At 40.6% G+C, this 17,535-nt stretch overlaps 1 protein-coding gene across 1 annotated transcript in view; it reads left to right on the top strand.

Moving 5' to 3' along the window:
* Positions 1–248: 248 nt before the first annotated feature.
* The window catches only part of LOC120018701 (segment polarity protein dishevelled homolog DVL-3-like), a 72,869-nt gene continuing 55,582 nt past the window's right edge, over positions 249–17,535 (top strand). The window contains exon 1 of the mRNA XM_038961903.1: positions 249–263. Coding sequence (XP_038817831.1) covers positions 249–263 — 15 coding nt within the window. The remainder of the gene's footprint in view (positions 264–17,535) is intronic.

Raw genomic sequence — 17,535 nt, 5'->3', positions numbered from 1 at the left:
ATTGTGAAAGAGGAAGCAAAATATTTTAAGCATATGTTTTCTTTTCAGGCTCCTCCATTTCAACTGAATGATGTTAACTGTTAGGATATCTTTCCTAGTAATAATAATGTTAATAATAATAACACATTTACAGAAAGACCTGTCTGGAAAAACACCAGGGCTTGACGGTATACCAGTAGAGGTATATCAGACCTTTTTTGATGTACTCAAAGATCCATCATTAGCATGTTTTAATTACTCTTATACAAATGGTAGACTTTCAGGTACGCAACAAGAAGGTCTGATTTCAGTTTTTTACATGGACGATATATTGGAGATAATGTACGACAATTACTTGAAACAATTGAACATTATGAAACATCGAAGACACCAGGCCTGGTCTTCTTAGCAGATTATGAAAATAATGTTTGATGGCGTACGACTAGAATTTATATATAAATGCCTGGATTACTTTAATAATTTTGGTGAATTGCTTATACAATGGGTTAAAGTTATGTACAGAAACAACAGATGTAAATAACTTCTCAGAAAGTATTGAGCTTTTAAGAGGAGTGAAACAAGGCTATCCGTTGTCTCCATATCTATTTATTATGGCCATTGAAATGCTAGCTATTAGAATTAGATCCAACAAGAACATTAAGGGGTTAGAAATCCAGGGGAGTTTTTTCTTAAATCCGCAATCTGGATCCCTGCACAGTCTCATTGAAGATCTTGATCCCTTTTCTAGCGTCTCTGGATTAAAACCTAATTATGACAAGTGTACCATATTACGTTTTGGATCGCTACACTTTTTTTACACTACCTTGTAGTTTACCATTAAAATGGGCAGATGATGAAGTAGACATACACTACCGGTCAAATGTTTTAGAACACCTACTCATTCAAGGGTTTTTCTTTATTTTTACTTTTTTATACATCTACAAAAATAATAGTGAAGACATCAAAATTGTGAAATAACACATATAGAATAATGTAGTAATCAAAAGAAAATTACATATTTTATATTTGAGATTCTTCAAATAGCCACCCTTTGCATTGATGACAGCTTTGCACACTCTTGGCATTCTCTCAATCAGCTTCATGAAGTAGTCAGCTGGAATGCATTTCAATTAACCTCTAATTCCTCCCAAACCCGGATCCGGGAGCACCCCCATCAGTAAAAAAGCTGACTAGCATAGCCTAGCATAGCGTCACAAGTAAATACTAGCATCTAAATATCATTAAATCACAAGTCCAAGACACCAGATGAAAGATACACATCTTGTGAATCCAGCCATCATTTCTGATTTTTAAAATGTTTTACAGGGAAGACACAATATGTAAATCTATTAGCTAACCACGTTAGCAAAAGACACCACTTTTTTTTACTCCACCAGTTTTTTACTCCATCAGTAGCTATCACAAATTCGACCAAATAAAGATATAAATAGCCACTAACCAAGAAACAACTTCATCAGATGACAGTCTGATAACATATTTATTGTATAGCATATGTTTTGTTAGAAAAATGTGCATATTTCAGGTATAAATCATAGTTTACCATTGCAGCCACCATCACAACTCTCACCAAAGCGACTAGAATAACTACAGAGAGCAACGTGTATTACCTAATTACTCATCATAAAACATTTCTTAAAAATACACAGCGTACAGCAAATGAAAGACACAGATCTTGTGAATCCAGCCAATATTTCAGATTTTTTAAGTGTTTTACCACAATAGCCAGAAACACAACAGCATTGATTCAAGCCAAAAATAGCGATAACGTATAACCCAGCAAAAGATATTAATTTTTTCACTGACCTGCTCAGAATTCTTCAGATGACAGTCCTATAACATCATATTACACAATGCATATAGAGTTTGTTCGAAAATGTGCATATTTAGCGGCACAAATCGTGGTTATACAATGAGAAAAGTAGCCAAGCTGCAAAGAAAATGTCAGGAGAAATCTTGGGAAAGGCACCTATTCTAATCGATAAGTAATCATAAACTTGACTAAAAAATACAGATTGGACAGCAAATTAAAGATAAATTAGTTCTTAATGCAATCGCTGTGTTAGATTTTTAAAATTAACGTTACTGCGCAATACAGCGTGCGCTAAAGCGAGACCGCACCGAAATTCATGGCGGAGTTATTATTTGACATTTGTCAACATAAATACGAATTAACAGCATAAAGACTGTTTACTATTTGCTGAGCTTCCATCAGAATCTTGGGCAAGGTGTCCTTTCTCCAGAACAATCGTCTTTTGGTTGAAAGATGTCCTCTTCTGCTGTCGAAATAGCCGCTAACGTTAGCTATGTGCCGGAAAGGTGTCCAACTCCTGATAGCGCGTCACAAAGAAATCCCAGAAAATCGCAATAAACTGATATAAACTGCTATAAGTCGGTTTAAATTAACTACCTTATGATGTCTTTAACAACTATAACGAATAAAAACATGACCGGAGATATAGAATTGATAAAACGAAAGCTTTGCAGGACGCCATTGTGATGTCCCTCTTGCGCCAGGCGCCCCGTTGAAAAGAACGGTACTTCCGTTCCACGGTCTTATATAGGGCCCCAGATGGTGCAATCCACTCCATTCAAATTCTCACCGCTTACTGACATCTAGAGGAAGGCGTATGCAGTGCATGTAGCCCCATAGCTTACATGGGGACTTATAAACTGACCCTAGAACAGGGACCTCGATTTCAGAAATCTCACTTCCTGACAGGAAATGTGCTGCAGAATGAGTTCTGTTTCACTCAGAGAAATAATTCAAACGGTTTTAGAAACTAGAGAGTGTTTTCTATCCAATAGTAATAATAATATGCATATTGTACGAGCAAGAATTGAGTACGAGGCAGTTTAATTTGGGAACGAAATTATTACAAAGTGCAAATAGCACCCCCTATTGCCAAGAGGTTTTAACAGGTGTGCCATCTTAAAAGTTACTTTGTGGAATGTCTTTCCTTAATGCATTTGAGCCAATCAGTTGTGTTGTGACAAGGTAGGGGTGGTATACAGAAGAAAGTCCAATTTGGTAACAAACCAAGTCCATATTATTGGAAGAACAGCTCAAATAAGCAAAGAGAAACGACAGTTCGTCATTACTTTAAGACATGAAGGTCAGTCAATGCGGATCATTTCAAGAACTTTGAAAGTGCAGTCACAAAAACCATCAAGCGCTATTATAAAACTGGCTCATGAGGACCGCCACAGGAATGGAAGACCCAGAGTTACCTCTGCTGCAGAGAATAAGTTCATTAGAGTTACCAGCCTCAGAAATGGCAAAGAAACCACTACTAAAGGACACCAATAAGAAAAAGAGACTTGCTTGGGCCAAGAAACACGAGCAATGGACATTAGACCGTGGAAATTTGTCCTTTGGTCTGTAGTCAAAGTTGGAGATTTTTGGTTCCAAACGATGTGTCTTTGTGATACACGGTGTGGGTGAACGGATGATCTCCACATGTGTATTTCCCACCGTAAAGCATGGAGGTGTTATGGTGTGGGTGTGCTTTGCTCGTGACACTGTCTGTGATTTATTTAGAATTCAAGAAACACTTAACCAGCATGGCTACCACCGCATTCTTCAGCGTTACACCATCCCATCTGGGTTGTAATGTAGAAAATAGTAAAAATAAAGAAAAACCCTTGAATGAGTAGGTATTCTAAAACTTTTGACCATTAGTGTATTTGGTATTCACATCTCAAAAAATATAAATTAACTTACCACAATTAATTTCAATAGAAAGTTAGCAAAAATAGATAATATTCTGCAACCATGGAGAAGTAAATACTTGTCTATTTATGGGAAAAATCACATTGATTAACTCTTTGGTCATAGTTTACTTACTAATGGCACTGCCTACTCCAGATTACTCGTTTTTTAAATCATATGAGCAAAAAATATTTCATTTTATTTGGAATGCTAAGACAGACAAAATTGCACGTGCCTATTTGTATAATGAATATGAGTTTGGGGGGCTAAAATTATTCAGCTTTAAACCTCTCACTAAAAGCTTCACTCATACATAAATTATACTTAAACCCAAAATGGTTCTCCAGTAGATTATTAAGAAAGTCTCATCCTTTGTTCAAAAATTGCCTTTTTGCCTTTTATAAGGATTACAACTTCTCATTTCTGACATTGAAAGTAAACAAGCCATACAAAGCTGGTTACAATTTCAGTTTTATCCTCCAGAAAAGATAGAACAAATATTACAACAAATGTTATGGTTAAACTCAAATACACTGATTTAAAAAAAAAAGAATTAATACTTTTATGGATTTTTTTTGCAAATTGTATTATATTTATTAATGATAGTATGAATAGAAATGGAGGAGTTAACGAAAATATATGGGAATATCTGCTCAATCCAAATTTACAACCAACTGATTGCAGCACTACCACAAAAATGGAGGAGGCAAGTGGAAAAGGGAGAGAAGGTAGGGAACTTGTTTGCCTGCCATATGATAAAGATACAAATTGGCTGAAAGGAACTGGCATGAATAGAAAATGACAAACATTTTGATAGCTGTGCCATAGAGGTTGCAAAATAAATGGGAGGAGATTTTCGATGTACCAATTCCATGGCATATGATACAAAAAAAACTACACTTGATTTAACACTTAAGGTTTTTAAATTTCAATTATTATATAAAATTCTTGCCACAAACAGAATGCTATATACAGTTGAAGTCGGAAGTTAACATACACTTATTTTGGAGTCATTAAAACTCGTTTTTCAACCACTCCACAAATTTCATCTTAATTAACAAACTATATTTTTGGCAAGACATATACTTTGTGCATGACACAAGTAATTTTTACAACAATTGTTTACAAACAGATTATTTCACTGTATCACAATTCCAGTGGGTCAGAAGTTTACATACACTAAGTTGACTGTGCCTTTAAACAGCTTGGGAAATTCCAGAAAATGATGTCATGGCTTTAGAAGCTTCTGTTAGGGTAATTGACATCATTTTAGTCAATTGGAGGTGTACCTGTGGATGTATTTCAAGGCCTACCTTCAAATTCAGTGCCTCTTTGCTTGACATCAAGGGAAAATCAAAAGAAATCAGCCAAGACCTCAGAAAAAAATTGTAGACCTCCACAAGTCGGGATCATCCTTGGGAGCAATTTTCAAATGCCTGAAGGTACCACATTCATCTGTACAAACAATAGTATGCAAGTATAAACACCATGGGACCACGCAGCCGTCATACCACTCAGGAAGGAAAAGCGTTCTGTCTCCTAGAGATGAACGTACTTTGGTGCGAAAAGTGCAAATCAATCCCAGAACAACAGCAAAGGACCTTGTGAAGATGCTGGAGGAAACAGGTACAAAAGTATCTATATCCACAGTAAAACGAGTCCTATATCGACATAACCTGAAAGGCTGCTTAGCAAGGAAGAAGACACTGCTCCAAAACCTCCATTAAAAAGCCAGACTATGGTTTGCAACTGCACATGGGGACAAATATCGTACTTTTTGGAGAAATGTCCTCTGGTCTGATGAAACAAAAATAGAACTGTTTGGCCATAATGACCATCGTTATGTTTGGAGGAAAAAGGGGGAGGCTTGCAAGCCGAAGAATACCATCCCAACCGTGAAGCATGGGGGTGGCAGCATCATGTTGTGGGGGTGCTTTGCTGCAGGAGGGACTGGTGCACTTCACAAAATAGATGGCATCATGAGGAAAATTATGTGGATATATTGAAGCAACATCTCAAGACATCAGTCAGGAAGTTAAAGCTTAGTCGCAAATGGGTCTTCCAAATGGACAATGACCCCAAGCAAAATGGCTTAAGGACAACAAAGTCAAGGTATCGGAGTTGCCATCACAAATCCCTGACCTCAATCCCATATACAATTTGTGGGCAGACCTGAAAAAGCGTGTGCGAGCAAGGAGGCCTACAAACCTGACTCAGTTACACCAACTCTGTCAGGAGGAATTGGCCAAAATTCCCACAATTTATTGTGGGAAGCTTGTGGAAGGTTACCCTAAACGTTTGACCCAAGTTAAAACTTCTCTGGGATATGTGGGACGCTAACGTCCCACTTGGCCAAAAGCCAGTAAAAATGCAGCGTGCCAAATTCAAATAAATTACTATAAAAATCAATCTTTCATGAAATCACACATGAAAGACACCAAATTAAAGCTACACTTGTTGTGAATCCAGCCAACATGTCTGATTTCAAAAAGGATTTACGGCGAAAGCACACCAATTGATTATGTTAGGTCAGTACATAGCCACAGAAAAACACAGCCATTTTCCCAGCCAAAGATAGGAGTCACAAAAAGCAGAAATAGAGATAAAATGAATCACTAACCTTTGATGATCTTCATCAGATGACACTCATAGGATATCATGTTACACAATATATGTATGTTTTGTTCGATAATGTGCATATTTATATCCACAAATCTCCGTTTACATTGGCGCCATGTTCAGAAATGCCTCCAAAATATCCGGAGAAATTGCAGAGAGCCACATCAAATAACAGATATACTCATCATAAACTTTGAAAGATACATGTTTTACATAGAATTAAAGATACACTTGTTCTTAATGCAACCGCTGTGTCAGATTTCAAAAAAACTTTATGGAAAAAGCAAACCATGCAATAATCTGAGACGGCGCTCAGAAATAAACAACATTTCTCCACCATGTTGGAGTCAACAGAAATACGAAATTACATCATAAATATTCCCTTCCCTTTGATGATCTTCATCAGAATGCACTCCCAGGAATTGTAGTTCCACAATAAATTGTTGTTTTGTTCGATAATGTCCATTATTTATGTCCAAGTAGCTACTTCTGTTGGCACGTATAGTACACATATCCAAACGCTCATGCAGATCCAGGCGAACGTCGGACGAAAACTTCAAAAAGTTATATTACAGGTCGAATAAACTTGTCAAACTAAGTAGAGAATCAATCTTTAGGATGTTGTTATCATAAATATTCAATAACGTTCCAACCGGAGAATTCCTTTGTGTCTATAGAAGTAATGGAACGCAAGTCGATATCATGTGGAATGCGCATGACCAGGAACTGGCACTCTGCCAGACCACTGACTCAAACACCTCCCATCCGGCCCCACATCCCAGTAGAGGCTTCATTCAACGTTCTACAGACTGTTGACATCTAGTGGAAGGCGTAGGAAGTGCAAACAGATCCATATCTGACTGGGATTTCAATAGGCGATGAGTTGAAAATCGACCAGCCTCAGAATTCTCACTTCCTGTTAGGGTTTTTTTCTCAGGTTTTTGCCTGCCATATGAGTTCTGTTATACTCACAGACATCATTCAAACAGTTTTAGAAACGTCAGAGTGTTTTATATCCAATAGTAATAATAATATGCATATATTAGCATCTGGGACAGAGTAGGAGGCAGTTCACTCTGGGCACGCTTTTCATCCAAAGTGAAAATGCTGCCCCCTATCCTAGAGAATTTAAAGGAAATGCTACCAAATACTAATTGAGTGTATGTAAACTTCTGACCCACTGGGAATGTGATTAAATAAAAGCTGAAATAAATCATTATCTCTACTTTTATTCTGACATTTTACATTCTTAAAATAAAGTGGTGATCCTAACTGACCTTAGACAGGGGATTTTTACTAGGATTAAATGTCAGGAATTGTGAAAAACTGAATTTAAATGTATTTGGCTAAGGTGTATGTAAACTTCCGACTTCAACTGCATATGCTTAATTTAGAGTTATTAATGTAACTAGTTGTTATACAAACATTGGGATATATTTTAAAATGTTTAATACATTATAAGGCTGCATGATGCGAATCTAATGATGATTTGAAAAAAAAGTATCTTGAAAGGCATGAGTACTGCTTTGTTTTTTGCGCAGGCTGTACATATTTCGTCAGTCTCTCATTCACAATTTGAGAAGCCCTTGATAATGTCTCGAATTTCCCCGCGGCATCCCGGTCGTGTGGCCATAATGCACCCTAAACAAATCCATGCCTGCCTGCTCCGAGGCTCTCCATCACGTGATCGGGTCTTTCTCACAGGCTACAATTGAAGACGGACACAAAGCACTAGCCTATGTCAATCTACTATCCCCCATAGTACAAAAATGTACCTATTCTATTCTGTGCGAGAAATAAATATTCCAAGCATAGTCTGGGACAGTTGTGTGATGCGATAGATCCCAAATGAATACAACCACTAGAATCAAACAAATGTTTTATTTAATGAGGTTGATACAACAGTTCAGAAAGTTTAGCTTAAAATGTTTATAAACTATTAGGCTTTTTCTTCACATTATAAGCACAGCAATGCTTATAAGCTATAAGCACACATGTTCCATTAGCGAAAAAAACATTATCAAAAGTGACCGTGACCGCAAATGCAATTTTGCATGTAATGCTTTTATTATAAATGTGCATTTTTATGGTGAAAATGATCTTCCCCAAACTTGAAACTCATGCGCTGTTTATGTATGCCAGTTAGGCTCTACACACCTTGTAAAGCGGATTCATGTGCTTAATTTTAAGAAGTTGTTAGGCCACTTTAGTTGTGATTACAAACCTTAACAAAACATATAGGCCTATGGGCTAGGCTACATGAGGTGTGCGACTATGATTTCGAAAAAGTCAAACAAAAATGTATTGTTTCTTGCCTTTTGCTGGGCATCATTCACAAATGATATAATTCACAAGTAATGTGCTAATATTGTCACACATCAGACTATTCTTGATGTAATCTTGTCTTTACATATACTAAATAATATATTTGTGAAATTCGTTTTTATTTAGAATGGACCATTATCATAAGTCGTTTTTGGGGTATCTGTACTTTAATATTTATATTTTTGACAACTTTTAATTTTACTAGGAAAAGAGACCCTTAACCAAGAATTGGGACCACACAGCCACTCCACTGAATAGCAGGCTAATGATTGATTTGCAACGCTTGCAGTTGGCCACTGGCAGATGACCTTGAGCCTTCTTGGATGGGCACTTCTAATGTAACTCTATATAGCACCCAAGGGGCTTGAATTTTCGAGCTCTACCCTGACGGTGACATCGTGTCCCCATGAGTGACTGAACACTGAGCCAATCATGGCGCAACGCTCTGTATTTTCTGCTGGCTTGCCCCACCACAACAGAATGCAATGAGCTATGCTGAAACACCTGCATTTTGGAGCTGCCTTACTCAAGAAAACAAAAAAGAGACCATGTTTGTATGCGGCTCAATGATATATATGTTTTTTTTTTACATTGTTTGCAAACTGATATGTGACACGTATTAACATGCAGAACAGGAAGGCCATGTTTTTTGTTGCAAGAAATGTGGGGCCCTGCCTTGAATGATGCCAGTAGTTACACCTCTCAATTCTTACACCTCTCAAGTCAATTCTTGATTATGTTTTTTCAGGAGTCTTCTAGCTTGGATGGGGGAGGGAACAAAGGGAATGAGTACAGAAGTTATCCAGCCTGCTGACTAAGAAATGTAAATAGACTATGCTTTGCTATCTCTCTATATATGTCTGCCTGACTGCTGAGGGGCAACATAGTCAATGTACTTGCTAGGCTAAGCCTAACTTAGTGAAGACCTTAGGTAATGGTTAAAGATGATCGTCTCTGTCTTTACAGTTCCTGAAATATGTCAATGACCTGATGCATTGCCTCTACAGGAGTGCTTAGCCACCCACTCAGTTACCAGTGACCTATTCTGCCACATCCCAGGGAAAGGAGAGAGGAGAACCACCACCCCGTCAAATGTTGTGCACACATTTGTTTACATCCTTGTTAGTGATCATTTCTCCTTTGCCAAGATAATCCACCCACCTGACAGGTGTGGCATATCAAGAAGCTGATTAAACAGCATGATTATTACACGGGTGCACCTTGTGCTTGGGACAATAAAAGGCCACTCTAAAATGTGCATTTTTGTCACAGATGTCTCAAGTTGAGGAAGCGTGCAAATTGGCATGCTGACTGCAGGAATGTCCACCAGAGCTGTTGCCAGACAATTGAAAGTTAGTTTCTCTACCAATGTCGTTTTAGAGAATTTGGGAGTATGTATATGAATATATATGTGGCCTCACAACCACAGACCACATGTAACCACGCCACCCCAGGTCCTCCACGTCCGGCTTCTTCACCTGTGAGATTGTCTGAGGGGGTGCTGAGGTGTATTTCTGTCTGTAATAAAGGCCTTTTGTAGGGAAAAACTAATTCGAATTGGATGGGCCTGGCTCCCCAGTGGGTGAGCCGTCGTGTGAAAACCATAGATTAGGGCCTAATGAATTTATTTCAATTGACTGATTTCTTTATATGAACTGTAACTCTGTAAAATGTTTGAAATTGTTGCATGTTGCGTTTATATTTTTGATCTATCCGTATTTTCTTACATTTTCAAGAGTTCAAATCAAATTGTTTTACACCAATTTTTTTGTTTAATTTCATTCCCAGTCCTCTAGAGGGAGTTTAATTGGAAAGTCGATAGAAGGGGCTATTCTTACACATCGGCGGACAGCTGTTTCAATGAGCAGGAAAATCACTCCGACGATATATAGAGCGCAATCTGAGGCTCATAACAGGCGCAAATTAACCCAAATCCATTATTGTGTAATGAGAGACTGCAACGAACAAAAACAATACCAAGTTGTAACTGTAGATGTCATTTTATTTTAAACGTATTTTATTTGGACACATCAGTCCGCAGTTGGCGTCGTGCGAGGATCGTTTAAAGCGCAGCAGAGCGAAGAGTTGACAACAGCCGGGATACAGGCAAGAGGAGACGCTGTGGAAGACCCAGCGCCAGGGAGGCAGAGAGCGGACCTGGGGCTGGATGTACCCGGCCGTACCCTCCCCAGCGGCTCGCCATGGGGGATACCAAAATTATATATCATTTGGACGACCAGGAAACTCCGTACCTGGTCAAGCTGCCCATCGCTGCGGACAGGGTTACTCTTGCCGACTTCAAAAATGTCCTCAATAAACCCAACTATACATTTTTCTTCAAATCTATGGACGATGATTTCGGGTAAGACCATTGTGCAAAATAGTCAAAGTAACTTATTTTGCTGCTCTTCTATGTGCATGTGGGGCGTAGAAGTGGTGTGTTTATCTTTCATGTGATTTATACAGTTGCAAAGATATGAGTTTACATTCACGTACTGATTCTCTGCGCCCTGCCTTGCTCTTGTCAATGTCACTTGATAGCCTAGGACTTTAAGGGCGCCTTTACGCATTGCTGAAAATAACTTTCCCACCAGTGTTTTGAATAGGTTAAAAATATGTTATCTGGTCAAATGAAATACATTGTAGTTTCTTTCATGTAGCAAGAGCGTCCATTTTGGAAATGGAAGACTCCGGTTATTGGCCGCACTGGTGAGAGGGGTGGGGGCAGTGGTGCGGTTGGAAGTCAGATTTTTTAAGGAATGACCGAATTGTTCCAAATTGGTGCTTTTCAATTTGTCACATAGGATGGGTTGAGGCTCTCCAAACTCAACCCCCACTAAAAAACAATATGCTTTGGGGAGGTTAGAGGGGGGTAAACGTGTCAGTCGACTGAGTTACTAAAGCGCAAGGCTTTGCGTTTTCTCAGAAGAGCGGCCGCCTGTTAAGATAATTTTCGAGCATAAGAAGTTTCTAAGTAATAACGAAACGTTGTGCTTGTGTCCAATAAAATGCTTGGCAGAGTATGCACTTGATAGTGTCCATTCCCACTGCCTTAATTTTTTCTTGAATGGAGGCTGGAAGGGACCACGGAGAAGTTTGACTTGCCAGGCTCTTTTGTGATCAACAGAAAATTAGGTTTAATTTCCTTGCCCTCATACATTTAACCGTCGTTACAGTGTGCGTGAGAGAGCTTAGCTTGAATGTGTCGGAGAGCGATAAAATACATGTGATCTGTGCTGACGGCAATGTGGTTATTGTAAGGCGCGTTCATTAGGACTTACAGGTGTGTGCATGTGATGTTACTATGCGGCCTTGGACTATTTACTGTGAGAGAAAGCAAAATGATCACTCTTCAGATGTTCTTCTTAGCACCTATCGCTTTTTGCATACAGCAGAATTGTAGCTCTAATGCAAAGTTCAATAATACAAATCAAATGTTATTTGTCACATGCTTCGTAAACAACAGGTATAGACTAACATTGGAATACTTACTTACGGGCCCTTTTCCAACAATGCAGAGTTCAAGTTAATAGTGACGAGGAATAAATACACATTGAATAACGAGTAACAAATGACATGGCTATATATATACAGTGAGTACCAATACTGAGTCGACGTGCAGGGGTACGAGGTAATTGAGGTAGTTATGTACATATACAGTGTATTCTGAAAGTATTCAGACCCCTTGACTTTTCCACATTTTGTTACGTTACAGCCTTATTCTAAAATGTATTAAATACATTTTTTTCCTCATCAATCTACACACAATACCCCATAATGACAAAGCGAAAACAGGTTTTTAGACATTTTAGCAAATGTATGAAAATAAAAATAAATACCTTAGAGTATTCAGACCATTTGCAATGAGACTCGAAATTGAGCTCAGGTGCATCCTGTTTCCATTGATCATCCTTGAGATGTTTCTACAACTTCATTGGAGTCCACCTGTGGTACATTCAATTGATTGGACATGATTTGGAAAGGAACACCTGTCTATATAAGGTCCCACAGTTGACAGCGCATGTCAGAGCAAAAACCAAGCCGTGAGGTTTAGGAATTGTCCGTAGATCTCCGAGACAGGATTGTGTCGAGGCATACATCTGGGGAGGGGTACCAAAACATTTCTTCAGCACTGAAGGTCCCCAAGAACACAGTGGCTTCCATCATTCTTAAGTGGAAGAAGTTTGGAACCACCAAGACTCTTCCTAGAGCTGGCCACCCGGCCAAACTGAGCAATCGGGGGAGAAGGGCTTTGGTCAGCAAGGAGACCAATAATCCGATGGTCACTCTGATAGAGCTCCAGAGTTCCTCTATGGATATGGGAGGACCTCCCAGGAGGACAACCATTTCTGCAGCACTCCATCAATCAGGCCTTTATGGTAGAGTGGCCAGATGGAAGCCACTCCTCAGTAAAAGGCACATTACAGCTGCTTGGTGGCACCCTCTCCTCCGACAGGGTTGTTTTGGGTCGGCCTCTGGAATCAGTTCAAATGCCCTGGGAGGTGCAGACAAAGGATCCACTTTGGGGAAGTCGTATTCCTGGTCGTAGTGCTGGTAAGTTGACGTCTCTCTGATATCCAATAGAAAGACTCATGTGTGTGTCAGTGTGAGTGTGTGGGTATAGTCCAGTGTGTGTGCGTAGAGTCAGTGCAAGGGAGTTAATGCAGAAAAGGGTCAATGTAGGTAGTCTGAGTATATATTTTAATTAGCTATTTAGCAGTCTTGTTTAGCAGTCTTATGGCTTGGGGGTAGAAGCTGTTCATGGTCCTGTTGGTCCCAGACTTGGTGCTGTAGCAAAGAGAAGTCTATGGTTGGGTGGCTGGAGTCTTTTTTTGTTGTTGTTGGGCCTTCATCTGACACCGCCTGGTATAGAGTTCCTAGATGGCAGGTAGTGATGTACTGGGCCATACTCACCACCCTCTGTAGTGCCTTGCAGTCAGAGGTCGCGCAGTTGCCATACCAGGCGGTGATGCAACCAGTCAGGGTGCTCTCGATGGTGCAGCTGTAGAACTTTTTGAGGATCTGGGGACCCATGCCAAATCCTTTCAGTCTCCTGAGGTGGAATAGGTGTTGTGCCCTCTTCACGACTGTCTTGGTGTGTTTGGACCATGATAGTTCGTTGGTGATGTGGACACCAAGGAACTTGATGCTCTCAACCTGCTCCACTACAGCCCTGTTGATGGCAATAGGGGTGTGCTCGGTCCTCTTTTTCCTGTAGTCCACAATCATCTCCTTTGTCTTGATCACGTTGAGGGAGAGGTTGTTATCCTGGCACCACACGGCCAGGTCTCTGACCTCCTCCCTATAGGCTGTCTCATTGTTGTCGGTGATCAGGCATACCACTGATATGTCGTCGGAAAACGTAATGATGGTATTGGAGTCATGCTTGGCCATGCAGTCGTAGGTTAACAGGGAGTGCAGGATGGACCTGAGCACGCACCCCTGAGGGGCCCCCGTGTTTATGATCAGCGTGGCAGATGAGTTGTTACCTACCCATACCACCTGGGGGCTGCCCGTCAGGAAGTCCAGGATCCAGTTGCAGAGGGAGGTGTTTAGTCCCAGGGTCCTTAGATTATTGATGAGCTTTGAGGGCACTATGGTGTTGAACGCTGAGCTGTAGTCAATGAATAGAATTCTCATGTAGGTGTTCCTTTTTGTCCAGGTGGGAAAGGGCAGTGTGGAGTGCAATAGAGATTGCGTCATCTGTGGATTTGTTGGGGCGGTATGCAAATTAGGTGGTCTAGGGTTTCTGGGATAATGGTGTTGATGTGAGCCATGACCAGCCTTTCAAAGCACTTCATGGCTACGGGTCTGTAGTCCTTTAGGCAGGTTACCTTGGTGTTCTTGGGCATGGTGGTCTGCTTGAAACATGTTGGTATTAGACTCGGTCAGGGACAGGTTGAAAATGTCAGTGAAGACACTTGCCAGTTGGTCAGTACACGTCCTGGTAATCCCTCTGGCCCTGTGTTCTTGTGAAAGTTAACCTGTTTAAAAGTCTTACATCGGCTACAGAGAGCGTAATCACACAGTCGTCCGGAACAGCTGGTGCTCTCATGCATGTTTCAGTGCTGCTTGCCTCGAAGCGAGCATAGTCATTTAGCTCGTCTGGTAGGCTTGTGTCACTGGCAGCTCGTGGCTGTGCTTCCCTTTGTGGTCCGTAATAGTTTGCAAGCCCTGCCACATCCGACGAGGGTTGGAGCTGGTGTAGTACGATTCAATCTTAGTCCGGTATTGACGCTTTGCCTACTTGATGGTTCATCGGAGGGCATAGCGAGATTTCTTAGAAGCTTCTGGGTTAGAGTCCCACTCCTTGAAAGCGGCAGCTCTACCCTTCAGCTCAGTGTGGATATTGCCTGTAATCCATGGCTTCTGATTGGGGAATGTATGTACGTTCACTGGGGAAGACGTCATCAATGCACTTATTGATGAAGCCAGTGACCGATGGGGTGTAATCCTCAATACCATCAGAAGAATGAATCTCGGAATATATTCCAGTCTGTGCTAGCAAAACAGTCCTGTTCCTTAGCATCTGCGTCATCTGACCGCTTCTGTATTTGAGTGAGTCACTGCTTTAGTTTTGGCTTGTAAGCAGGAATCAGGAGGATAGAATTATGGTCAGATTTGCCAAATGGAGGGCGAGGGAGAGCTTTGTACGTGTCTCTGTGTGTGGAGTAAAGGTGTGCTAGTGGTTTTTATTTTTTTCCTCTCTGGTTGCACATTTAACATGCTGGTAGAAATCAGCAAAAACAGATTTAAGTATCCCTGCATTAAAGTCCCCGGCCACTAGGAGTGCCGGCTTTTGGATGAGCATTTTCCTGTTTGCTTATGGCCTTATACAGCTCATTGAGTGCTGTCTTAGTGCCAGCAACGGTTTGTGGTGGTAAATAGACAGCTGCGAAGAATATATATAAACTCTCTTGGTAAATAGTGTGGTTTACATCTTATCATGAGATACTCTACTTCAGGCGAGCAAAACCTTGAGACTTCCTTAATATTAGATTTCGTGCACCAGCTGTTATTGACAAATAGACACAGACCGCCACCCCTTGTCTTATCAGAGGCAGCTGTTCTATCTTGCCGATGCACGGAATACCCAGCCAGCTGTATGTTATCTGTGTCGTCGTTGAGCCACAACTCGGTGAAGCATAAGATGTTACAGTTTTTAATGTCCCGTTGGTAGGTTAGTCTTGATCGGAGCTCATCCATTTTATTATCCAATGATTGCACGTTGGCTAATAGGACTGGCGGTTCAGGCGGATTACCCTTTTGCCGTCGGATCCTTACAAGGCTCCCCGACCTACGTCCCTGATATTTGGGCCTTGGCGGGTGTCTGAAGTAAATCCTTTGCGTCCGACTCGTTAAAGAAAAAGCTTTGTCCAGTACGAGATGAGTAATCGCTGTCCTGATATCCAGAAGCTCTTTTCGGTCGTAAGAGACGGTGGCAGAAACATTATGTACAAAATGCGTGAAAAAACACACAATAGCACAATTAGTTAGGAGCCCGTGAAACAGCAGCCATTTCCTCCGGCGCCATCATAGTACATCACTGTGATGTACTATGGTTACCTTGTTAGCATTTAAACATGAAATCCAAGTCTTAAACGTTGCTATGTTTCAGAAATAGCAACAAATGTGTAATTTGCTTGTCACATTTCCACCTTACACAGTGGTGGAAAAAGTACCCAATTGTCATACTTGAGTAAAAGTAAAGATACCTTAATAGAAAATGACTCACTTAAAATACTACTTCAGAAGAAGTGTTTGGTTTTAAACATACTTATCAAAACTAAATATAATTGCTAAAATATACTTAAGAATTTAAAATAATAAATCATTTAAAATTCCTTATTAACCAAACGGCACTATTTTCTTGTTTTAATTTACAGATAGCCAGGGGCACACTCCAGCACTTAGACAATTTAAAAAAGAAGCATGTGTATTTAGTGATTCCGCCAGATCAGAGGCAGTAGGATGACCAGTGGTGTTCTCTTGATAAGTGCTTGGTGGACAATTTTCATGTCCTGTGAAACATTCAAAATTATCAGCAACTATCACTCCTGTGTTCCAATGGCACGTTGTGTTAGCTAATCCAAGTTTATCATTTTATAAGGCTAATTGATCATTAGAAAACCCTTTTGCAATTATGTTAGCACAGCTGAAAACTGTTGTTCTGAAGCAATAAAACTGGCCTTCTTTAGACTAGTTGAGTATCTGTAGCATCAGCATTTGTGGGTTCGATTACAGGCTAATGGACAAAAGCAATTTTTTTTTTAAAAACAAGGACATTTCTAAGTTACACTACCGTTCAAAAGTCTGGGGTATGTTCCCAGTATGATGGAGCAAGAACTTTCTTAGCAGATAATGACAACAACAGTAGCTGTAGATGATGTAATGAAAAGTTGGAGGATGGTTGGTGGATCCAGGTCTGTGTGTTGGGTAGAACCACTAGGTCCTGGAGAACAGGTAATGGATGACATCAGGTGGATCCAGGTCTGGGTGTTGGGTAGAACCCCTAGGTCCTGGTGAATAGGTAATGGAGGACATCAGGTGGATCCAGGTCTGGGTGTTGGGCAGAACCACTAGGTCCTGGAGAACAGGTAATGGAGGACATCAGGTGGATCCAGGTCTGGGTGTTGGGCAGAACCACTAGGTCCTGGAGAACAGGTAATGGATGACATCAGGTGGATCCAGGTCTGGGTGTTGGGCAGAACCACTAGGTCCTGGAGAACAGGTAATGGAGGACATCAGGTGGATCCAGGTCTGGGTGTTGGGTAGAACCACTAGGTCCTGGAGAACAGGTAATGGAGGACATCAGGTGGATCCAGGTCTGGGTGTTGGGTAGAACCCCTAGGTCCTGGAGAACATCAGGTGGATCCAGGTCT

The sequence above is a fragment of the Salvelinus namaycush genome, chromosome 23 (assembly GCF_016432855.1).
Source record: "Salvelinus namaycush isolate Seneca chromosome 23, SaNama_1.0, whole genome shotgun sequence".
NCBI classification, from domain to species: Eukaryota; Metazoa; Chordata; class Actinopteri; order Salmoniformes; family Salmonidae; genus Salvelinus; species Salvelinus namaycush.
This window is presented reverse-complemented; position numbering and strand designations above follow the sequence as displayed.